At 35.5% G+C, this 11,150-nt stretch overlaps 1 protein-coding gene across 1 annotated transcript in view; it reads right to left on the bottom strand.

Moving 5' to 3' along the window:
* Positions 1-11,150, bottom strand: part of HMCN1 (hemicentin 1) — a 543,624-nt gene that overhangs the window by 345,289 nt on the left and 187,185 nt on the right. The window contains 2 exon segments of the mRNA XM_007451144.1: positions 9,145-9,251; positions 11,005-11,150. The exon segment at positions 11,005-11,150 is cut by the window's right edge and continues 11 nt beyond it. Of these exon segments, the coding sequence (XP_007451206.1) occupies positions 9,145-9,251; positions 11,005-11,150 (253 nt within the window).

Genomic DNA, 11,150 nt, shown 5'->3' with positions numbered 1-11,150 from the left:
TTCCCTACATCACTGTGACTCATTATTTGGCAATGAGGACAGAAAGGGTGAGGAGATATGTCCCTGTTGCTACCAATCATATTCCTCATTGAGCAGAACTTGCAGGAACTCAGAGGAAAGGAAAATGAAGGTGAGAAAAAAGAAAAAAAACACATCTTCATGAAAACATTGTTGTATTCTTAGTATAAACGATGCTGCTTATTACTCGCTCATTTTCATAGGGGTAACAAAGGATTCTAAGTGTAAGTGTAGGAGTCTCAGTACCACCACTTATTGCATTATTTCTAAAGGAAAATGTGTTCTGAATTTCACATAACAGACAAGAAAAAAAGAACTATAATTATAAACCAATTTTAAGTCGAGGATTTCCTACAAGGCTATACAAAACCTTGCTAAGTCTAATTTCAACTGCTTTAGATAATGTAGAGCTATAGTGAAGACACTATTGTCTACCGGTTTCTTGTAAAAGAGAAATGAAATGGTCAATATTATGAGTTGATTTAGATTTTTTCACTGACATCATCTATTGCTGTTAGTTGTCTTGTTGCTCAGAAAGTCCCTATGATAAAACAGCTCTTGAGGCTACCAAGGGTACATATAACACGCAATCTGCCTAATGACTGTTGTTAAGTGCTAATCATCTACCAAGTGTCTGTGCACTAATCAACTGATAACGAGTCCATTTTAAAAATGTTGCTTAGGGGCTTCCCTGGTGGCGCAGTGGTTGGGAGTACGCCTGCCGATGCAGGGGACGCAGGTTCGTGCCCTGGTCCGGGAAGATCCCACACGCCGCGGAGCGGCTAGGCCCGTAAGCCATGGCCGCTGAGCCTGCGCATCCGGACCCTGTGCTCTGGCAACGGGAGAGGCCACAACAGTGAGAGGCCCGCGTACCGCAAAAAAAAAAAAAAATATTGCTTAATAGCTAAGTGAGAAACTTAAAAATTACCTAAGTGTTGGAAAATATGCTGTCCTGTTGCTAAATAATACATTAAAAATAAAGCTGAGTTGATGAAAAGGGAGTCCTTTACAATCTCTATAAAATTATTGGAAAATAAACTAATTTTGATCCAAATAGCATAGCAAAAAAGTAGGTGGAGATAAGGACATAGTTTTACTATTCTCTGAGAAATGCTAAGATTAGGAAGCGTAATTAGTTAAGAAAATCTTAATTTATTTATATATTATACTGTAAACAGTAGGAATGCCTGCATAGAATTTAAAAGGGTTTGTAAGTAAAAGATATTTCCAAGCGAATCAGTTTTTATGCACAATGACATCCAACTCTGGGTTAATCAGAGTAATGGAAGCAAGGGACATCACAAATAAACCAAAATTATAGTTTAAAAATAAAATGCAAAGAAAAATTTTAAGCTAACTTATTTTAAAATTACCTCTAATACTCATGCCTGCATTTATCATTCTCAAATCATTCTCTTAAAAGAATTACAACAATACTTGGACATTATTTTAGGAACACAATATACCATGAGAAAGTGCCAATAATTTATTATTTTAATCTGTTTTCTTAAAGTAAGCTATTATTTCAGTCTGTTTCTTAGCTGAGTTCCCTTTTTTCAAGTATTACTGACATAGGAACAAAAAGATTTTATGTATAATAATGGTTAAACAAACCAGTAAATGGAAAAAGGAGAAAATTACCAACATATACAAATTGCATTCTGTACAGCAGGCAAATCTTTTATGTAAATTATCACGTTTAATCCTCACAAAAGTCTCTGTGAGATAATACTATAATTATCTTCACTTCACAGATCAGAAGGGTAAAGTAACTTGCTCAAAGTCACAGATAAACAGTGGGTAGCAGACCTGGGATGTAAACTCAGTGAGGCTCCAGAAACTGACCTCTACTGCTACCCCATGCATTTCTCATGATCATCTCAGTGAACTGGATTATGCTGGTTTCGGGCTAAAAGCTGAAATATACCCAACTGCTCTATATAATAGAAGAGTAATATGGAATTTCTGAGTCTATCCACAGGAGAGAAGCAGAAACAAAATGGGGAGAAAGAAGGATGGGGGGCAAGGAGAGAGCAAAAGTACACAACTCACTTCAAGATATGTCCCCAAATCTATAGGCAAATCTACTAAACTCACAAAAGATTCTTGTTAGTGGATTTCCTATGAAATTTTTGAAAGTCTGAGCTTTACCCTCCATTGAAGTACAGAAGATTAGAATCAACACACAATCAGGAGGCAAGGAGACCAAAAGAAAGTAAGTCTTCAGGAAACTCCAGAAGCATTGGGAGAAGGCTCTGGATTCTCACATGTTATGGACAGAGTGGTGTTGGAGGAGAAATAAATGATAAGAAGGTCTTGGAGGGGTGAAGAAAATTCAGCTAATTCCATAATGAAGTTAAACAGAGGGCAAGTCCAGCTGTGTATTTCTTATTCCTCTCTTCCCTTCTGAATTATTTAGCCATCTTAGCACCATTTTCTATATACATAATTAAATTAGTAAGACAAAAATTACTGATTTAATGTTTTTCTATTTGCTCTTTATATCATGTAGATTTAAACTGTGGGTTATAATAAAATTAGAATTTGGCTCCAAAAAGCATCTCTCCACCACAGAATATCTAGAAGCATCACTCTGGCACAGAGCCATCCTCACCTCATGCTTTCTGTAGTTAAGAAGAGGGAAATGTTATGCCTGGAACATAATGGTTCCAAACATAACAGGAAATTTTCTAGGCACTAGACACTGAACTGGGTTTGTATTGGCTTGAAATTCTGAGAGTTGTATTTTAAAGAGTATATTTATTCATACAATTTATAAAGGTTCATAATGAGCTACACTACTATCCCGAGTCAGAATGTCATGTTGATCAAGTTGCAGAAGGATCTGAATCAGGAATACAGAGGCTGCTGTAGTATGAGCAGACCTGAGGCAAAGATGAGGTTAGACTAGATACCTACTGGCATTCTATAATTGTAAATAGGTAGCCATGATCCGCAAAGCAGTAAGAAGAAAGAAGGAGCAGAGTGGACCAGAGTGTAGGCTTCTGAATTGGAGTGAGTCTATGAGGAATGAAAAAGCAGGGCAGGCTGAAATATCATGAAACAAGGACCATGGAGAGCTCCAGGGAAAATTAGTTGCTCCTCTGATACCTTCCTGGTCAGTTCTATTGCAGATGGATCTACTTTTAGTTTAAGGATAAAGGCTTATTAAATATTGAAAGCCCCTGAAGTCAATAATTATATCATATATATCACCTATAAAATCTTACTCAATAGGCACTTAATACATGTGCGTTTAATAAATGATACTACGTCATCCAAATGCTTAATGTTGGCACTTTTCCTTAGATTCCCCCAGGACCAACTAATGCCAGAGTCATCAAGAATTCATTGAATTTTTCTAGACACATTATGCTAAGTGTGTTCACACATTATCTCACAAAATCCTGTTACATCCAAAAATGATTTTATAGCACCATAAAGAAACTGGGGCTCAAAGAAATGATTACTTGCTTAGGTTTAGACAGGAAGTTAAATGGCAATTACTCCAAGCTCAATACTCTTTCTAGGTCTATGCACAGCATTTTAGGATAACATAATCTCTGAGTTGATTTGGACGCTATGGCATAAAAAACAACTATTCATTTGCCATTCTAAACTTCTAAATACACTCTCATTTAGGAGGGGTCAAGTTAGTGGAGTGTTGGTAAAATTCTCTCTGAAAAGAGAAAGCCCTAATTTGGGGTATTTGCCAATTTCTGTGATGTAAATACTACCACAGTGGCTGACTTCAAGCTCTCAACAGGATGTCACTGAACACAGAGCTGGGAAGAGAAAGTGCATAACTGACTTTACACAAGCCATTTATGAGCCAGCTCCAGCAGACCACTAGGCCATGACAATAGTTCTGGCCAATGGGTTATAAAGGAAGTAAAGCGTGTCTATCACTCACAAAAAATTCTCATCAGAGAAGTGACACAATCCCTTCCTTTTTTCTATTCAATGCACATTGTCTAGTCTTTTCCCCACTAAGAGAAGCCACGTGTTCAAAATATGACGGTGCCTCCATCAGCTTGGGTTCCTGAGTGACCATGTGAATGAAGCAGAACACCTGTCAGCCCTCACAGGACATGTGACATTAGTGAGGAATGAACTTTCTTTTATTAAGCCGGGAGAATTCCTCCTGGTACTAAGTGTGAGGTGTGCCCTGTTATAAACTGAATTAAAGTGTGATTGATAGAGCTGGCTTTAACTTCTCTCTCCTAAGGAGTTTCAATGTTTTATAAAATAATAAATAAGCCAAGTAAAAAATAAAACCTTTATGTGTATCTCAATTGATAAAAAATATAGATACAATTTACACACATTCAGGAGAATAAGAATAATGGATTTAACTAATTTTACCATTCATGTGTCAGAAACCATTTAAACATTTTACCAACATCTAAATTAATCATGACAATATTAAGGTATTATTTTCCCCCATTTTTCTCAGACTTGGAGGGGTTTAGGTAATTTCTTCAAGGTCAAAAAGATACTAATTAGTGTATCTTGAATTAAAATAGACATCCATCTCTTTTTAAAGTTTTTACTCTTATATGACATACTGTTCTTTACAAATTAAAGAATATTATGGTTTTAATCAAATATTTATTGAGAATCTACTGTGGGCTAGGCATTATGCCAGCCATAAAGATATAATAAAGCCAGCTAGATTTAAATACTATCATTTTATTAGGTATTTTATGTTTAAAGAAATGTGATACAAGGAGAGAAATGTACCCCAAACAAAGAGTAAATTCTGTATATGTTCACACACACACACCTCTACACATTTATACAAAAACACAAGAGTACAGATATGTCTTTAAAGGAAACATTCCATTTGGTTGACAATCTGATATTGGCAGACCAAAATAACTGGGAAATATTCCAGGAAAAAAATCTACTATACAGCATTCCTAAACATTGAATTAATGCCATATCTAATCCATTTAAATAACCCACCTGGTGTAGTCTGAAGGCTTATTCAAAAGAGGCACCAGGTGAGAATAATTGGAGGCCAGCATAATATTCTACTTGTGCAGTCCTTTGTAGACTTGAGGCTTATTTAATTATGATTCCTTAGCAAGTTTGTGTCACTTGAGTATGATTTCTAAAATATCCTTATCCTATAGAAAATGCATTAGTAGGCTCTGGCAACCAAAGTAACTATCTACAAACAGAGTATTTCTTCTAGTCTCAGAATCTCAATATAATCATGTGGTTGGGTACATTCCCTTCTCTCCTTAGGAGATTATATAAGGACAGTTTATCCAAATTTACTTAATGGAAACACCCCAGGGCATGTGCTAAATTACATGATCACATTGATAATCCTAGACTAATAGAAAGTCTGTACCACCTAAACCTAATGGGTGCTGACAGTTATTTAATGTCTTTGCAGGAAGTTTCCCTTAAAGAGCAGAGCACACAGTTTGGCCTGAGAGTTTCCATGGTTATGTTCAAATACTCTATATACAGATACAGCTGTCCAAATGGAAAATTTATATTTTTTCTCAGAAATTAGATTCAGGATTTGTAGCTTCCCTACAAATGAAAATTTAGGGGTATAAAACAACCTTCTCTTTGTTTTTAATAATACTTGCAGTTCATTTCAGCAATTTCTTTTTGGCATGTTTTCCCCTGCATCACAGGCAACCTAAAACATCCAAGTCATTTATATGAACTGTACTGATGAGTTGACTCATTGTCTATGTTTAGTAAAAATGTCCTACTAAATCACAGAAAAGAAATTACCAGGGTTTCAGAGGAGAACCACAAAAGAAAAGAAATCGCCACTCTCATAGCATTTCAAATCATGGACATAATAAACTGTTCTGTGTCAGTATATCAACTGTGGGTAAACTAAACCAATGCTTCTGCCTGCTTCCCTGGGTATCATCAGAATACGTGTATTAATTTTTATTCATGACTATTTATACAGTTCTTTCCCAGGCACTATGGCATATATTGGTGACACAGTCTGGTCTATAGCAAAATTGGAGGACAAAATCTGTACAGAAATAAATATGATATAAAGGGGAAAAATAATGCAAAAGGGAGGTGCAGAAAAATTGCAATAGAAAGCCAGAGGGAAAAGAGAATGTTCTGGATGAAAAAAGTCAGAAAAATCTTGATGAAAGTGTTGCCATTTGAGCTGAGTATTAGTGGGTAGTTAGCAATCAGACATAAAGTAAGAAGAGCATTCTAGAAAGAAGCAACAGCTTGAGACAGAGCACAGACCATGAGAATGTGGTAAGAGAGAGGGTGAGAGACACTGCAAACGTATATTAGAGTGGAAAGGCACGTGATAGAAGATAACCAGAAAGATTGGTTGGGGCTCAATTAGGTGGTCCTTGAATACCAGGCTAAGGTCAATTAAGAGACAGGCTGTGCTCCATACTTGAGATTAAAACTGTTATGTGAAACATTCAAAAAGCCATTATTAATTCCATTGATAGAGCAGACACTTGCCAGATAGCAGAGTGCACAGGAGATGGCACCAGGGATGTGCTATCTTATCTCAGACATTTCTCCACTTGAAAAAGCACACGTGTAAAACGTTATCATTCATTAGCCATTCAAAAGGGAGATCCAAAGTCAACAGCCATATTTATGTCAGTAGAGTCAGCTCAATTTCCTTTGCACCAACCCAATACATTATTTTGGCATTTCGTTTAGGAGCAAAATAAGTTTATTATCTTTACTTGCATTGTAATGCTTATCCTTTGTTTAGTTACCACGAATTGTACTCTAGAAATTGTGTAACATCAGGACCAGAAGCTTTTTGGTGATGACTAGAATATAAACTTAAGGTAATATGATAATAGATACTGTGTCTTTTTATTGTTTTCTTAATTACAGGAGACCGAGCTTAGAAGCTTGTCTACAGTGTTCCCACCATCTTATCCTCTCTCTCCTCACTCACAGACTAATCCTCAGTCCTTCTCTGTTCTAATTATCAATTAAGATGTACTCAGTGCCCATTAAGTATCATGGAACATGGCCAAAAGCAGATGCTCAGTAAATGTTTACTGAATGGATGACTGAATGAATCGGTGTGTTAGGCACAAGGGAAAACATCAGACATATAAAATATCCCTCTTCTAGGCAAGAGTTTTACTAGAGGAAATACCACTGCTAGCAATCCAAATCACCTGCAAAATGGATTCAAATACTTCACAATAAGTTGCTAATAATACGGAAGAGTGTCATCACTTGTACATATTTCAAAATCAATGATAAACAACTTAATGTCACTATTCAGAGAGCAAGAATGAATTATCTTAGTGAACTTGCTAGCTCAGGACACTGCTGGCTTAGGTCATGCTTAAATTAAAGTGTTTGAGGGATAAAGAGACTCAGAACTTCTTATACTCCTTACTGTGGTCACAGAAAGTCAGACTCAATCTAGTCATATTTTGGGCAAGTTGGTCAAAATAACCATAACATCAAATTTGGCCACATTTATTTAAAATATAACAGCAAAACACTTCATTGTTGACAATCTAATGCACTCAATAAATATTGAGCAACCACTATGTGCAAGGAACTGGGTGAATAAAACAGGCAGATGGGACCATTTCTGATCTATTCAATAAAAAATTACTAATTTTATTTCACATTGCCTTTTTACTTACACCCTTATCCCATATTATCCATGTTTAAAAATCCATATTACACTTTCTATTTTCCTTATAAGGCTGAGAGTTCTGAGAATAAAAAATTGATATTCTAGGATTTAAAGGGAGTTACAATGAAAACTTTCATTCTTTAAATCGGTAACGTTAATATAAGTATTCCTTAAAAAAAAAAACTGGCATGCAAAAATGACACCTCAAATCTCTACAGTGTAACATCTCCGCATACTTTCACAGAAGCTAAATAATTTGAACTACGAGCCCATTGATCCCATTTTTTTATGTAGGGAAGCTGAGACAATGAAAGAGTAAATGATGTAAGGGGTATCTTCATTTGAATTGTCCCGGAAGGATTCTAGAGTAAGTTGTTCATTTGGGAGGTATGACGGATGCTAATAAGCAAAGAGCAGGTAACACAGGAAAAAGAATGCAGCCCATAAAGTGTGCTTTTAAGCCTGCTCTCACTGGAGCTTATTTCTGCAGGGGCTGAAAGGGTGTGCTTTTAAGGGCGTGCTTTTAAGCCTGCTCTCAACTGAAGCTTATTCCTGCAGGGGCTGAAAGCTGCTTTTGAGGGGCTTCATCCTCCGGAAGAACAGCCTTCTCCTGTTCAGGTTAAAAAAAAAAAGCCTCTCAGACACAGAAACATGGGTACCTGAGTTGGAAATAGGCCAGAGCACACTGAAAATTTCGAGAAATATGGGCAAGCCACTCAGACCATGTACTAGAGTGGGTCCCACATATAATGTGCAACAGAACTAGACCTCAGATTTATGGCATCCTGAATTTTGAGGGTATGTTCTTTCCTCCATACTGCCAAAATACAGTGCTTTCTTAGAGTGAATATATACTACTTAATTTAATTCTAGGATACAAATACCATTCTGTGTTAAAGTACACAATGAATGTACATCCACCAAATACCAATAACCAGCAGTGCTTGAGAGCTTATTTTGTAGCAGGAACTATGCAAAGTCCTTCATTTGTACCATCTTAATTTAATTCTCAGCACAATTCTATGAAGGAAAGGACTATTATTGCCATCCTACATTACAGAGGTGGAAAGCAAGGCACAGAGAAGTTATAGTTCTGATGTAATGCAGCTTTTAAGTGGTGGTGTTGAGATTCAAACCCAGGGCAGTTCCATACTGGGGCCTATGCCCCAACCATCATTCTCTACTGGCTCCATCTCTGATTGTTTCGGAAGCAGACAGTGGCTAACACAATCAATCTGCAGATGTGATGATAGGAAAACTATCCAAGAATTTTAAGTCTATTTATAGTGGTATTGATGCCTTTTCGTGGTCATCAAAACTTAACACTATCAATTCATGTGATCAAGACACCTCCTACAAACGCACCGTGTATATTGCTTTTTAGTAAAAGCGTTCTCTATGATTGCTAGAGAAGATATAAATAAACTATTGTATACACTCTATAAAACATGCCAACACCAAAATAAAATAACAAATAGACTATAAAATACCTTCACTGTCCATATTCCAGCCTCTGGCTCTTTAACATTCACCACCTTGGCAGAGTTATGAATATTTAATAGCTCATTCAGGCCAAATCCCTTTTTTATCAGCTTCCCTGAAAGATAGACATAATGGTAACAAGCATAATCTTTCTTTCAGCTATGTATATTAGCTGTATACATTTCCAGTACAAATTACCTGATGGACATTTGTGCCTCTAGCTCAAAACAAAATATACTCAACTTTTAGCATTTCTGGATACTGGAATTGAAGTAACATTCCTATTTGCTATGCTGAGTTGATCTTACAAAGAGAGTAACAAATGACAGGCTGTAATCATATTTCCAAAGCCAGCCTAGTTAACTATTATGGCTACCAAGAAGTTATGTGCTGTCCCCAGAGACATTTACACTTAATAGATGGCAAAAACAGTAAAACAGAATAAATGTCTTTTGGAAGATCACTCAAGATATTACTAACATAAGAGCCCTGGGCATATCTTTGCATAAAGTGTAGAACTTCAGTTTTCCACGAAGCACAGCTTGAAGGCTTTTACTTGTCATAGGAAGAGTTAAAGGAGGCAGTGTAATGAGTAGCATGATAGGTGGAACTTAGGAAGAAAAGCAAATTTGGAATTAAGCCATAGTTTACTTATTCACTTCACTCTTGGCTCTCCTATGGACCACTTCTGCAGTTATATAAACAAATTAATTATAAGAATTCTATGTTTGCATCAAAAGCTTTACAATCACTGTAAATGACTTTTAAAATATCAATATCAATGACTTTTTAAAGTAGCAGAAACTTAAGGCAATGGTTACAGGTAGTTTTAAGCATCCAGATAATGAAAAAACACAAATCTTTCCTGGATGGGTAGCATGGATGGTATTAGAAGAATGCTACCTAAAAAGACAAATCCATTTCTAAAGACAAATCCATTTTTAAGACCAAACCTGTAGAAGTCTTGAAAAACAGATTTTGCTTGCTTGTAAATTTCAATTTGATTGTTAGTGTGGATGAAGCCTTTGAGGACAATTTCATACGCTATTTTCTTTAAGGTATTAGTTATTTTCTAAGACTCAAATAAGTAAGAAAGGTAGTTACTCCCACCCCATTTATAAATATTCACAAATAGGTCAAAAAAATGTAGCACATACTAAAGCTACAATGGGAATAAAAATATTTTGCAAACATCAATAGGTTTAAAAAATTTTTCTAAATGCAAATATTAAGAAAAATGAAGTTTCTGTTTTTATTAGATTACTATTCAACATTAAGTCTTATTGTAATATTCAACTGGCAATGGAATCAAGCCAAAACTTAGGGTTATACTACACAATTATTGAGGAAGCAAAGTAAATTAAAACATAATTCTAATGAGAACATGAATGTTTTTTAATGATCGTCTCCTATAAAATTAAAATTTATCAAGAAAATGATACAGTAAAAAAAGTAATCAGTGGTTTTAAGAGGAGTTTTTTCATGTGATTCACTTAAAAATAACATAAAATACTGAATTTTACAGAATAAGCTATTGTGAAGTATTTCCCCACATAAAGATGAGGAAAATATGATTTCAGGTTCAATTAAAACATTTTTTTCTTTTGGATACTTTACCTACAGTTAAGTTAGTACATGTGGTCTGTTTAAATTATTAGGAGTTTTAGTTTTTTGAATCTCATGTTAAGTCAACAATACTTATGACTAAAAACATTCAGTTTTAATTTTTAAACATCTTCCCTAGTCACTTTTGAATTTATTGAATTTATTCATAAAGTTAGCATTAATTTGAACAAGTAAGTGTACAAAAAATCTTTTACCTTTCATGGTTTTTCTATTTTATTATATGAATGTCCCATATATCTCACCTAAAGGATTGCGAATTTCAATCACTGGAGAAGGGCCACTCAGAGACACAGTAACCTCTTTTAGACTGGGATCAAAAGGAATTTTCCAAGTGTTTACAGCCTGTTCCAAATGATCTGTTGACAAGAGGTGAACTTTGGAAGCCTGA

The sequence above is a fragment of the Lipotes vexillifer genome, unplaced genomic scaffold (assembly GCF_000442215.2).
Source record: "Lipotes vexillifer unplaced genomic scaffold, Lipotes_vexillifer_v1.1 scaffold343, whole genome shotgun sequence".
In the NCBI taxonomy this organism is placed as follows: Eukaryota; Metazoa; Chordata; class Mammalia; order Artiodactyla; family Lipotidae; genus Lipotes; species Lipotes vexillifer.
Note: the sequence above shows the minus strand (reverse complement) of the source record. Positions and strands in the feature narration are given on the sequence as shown.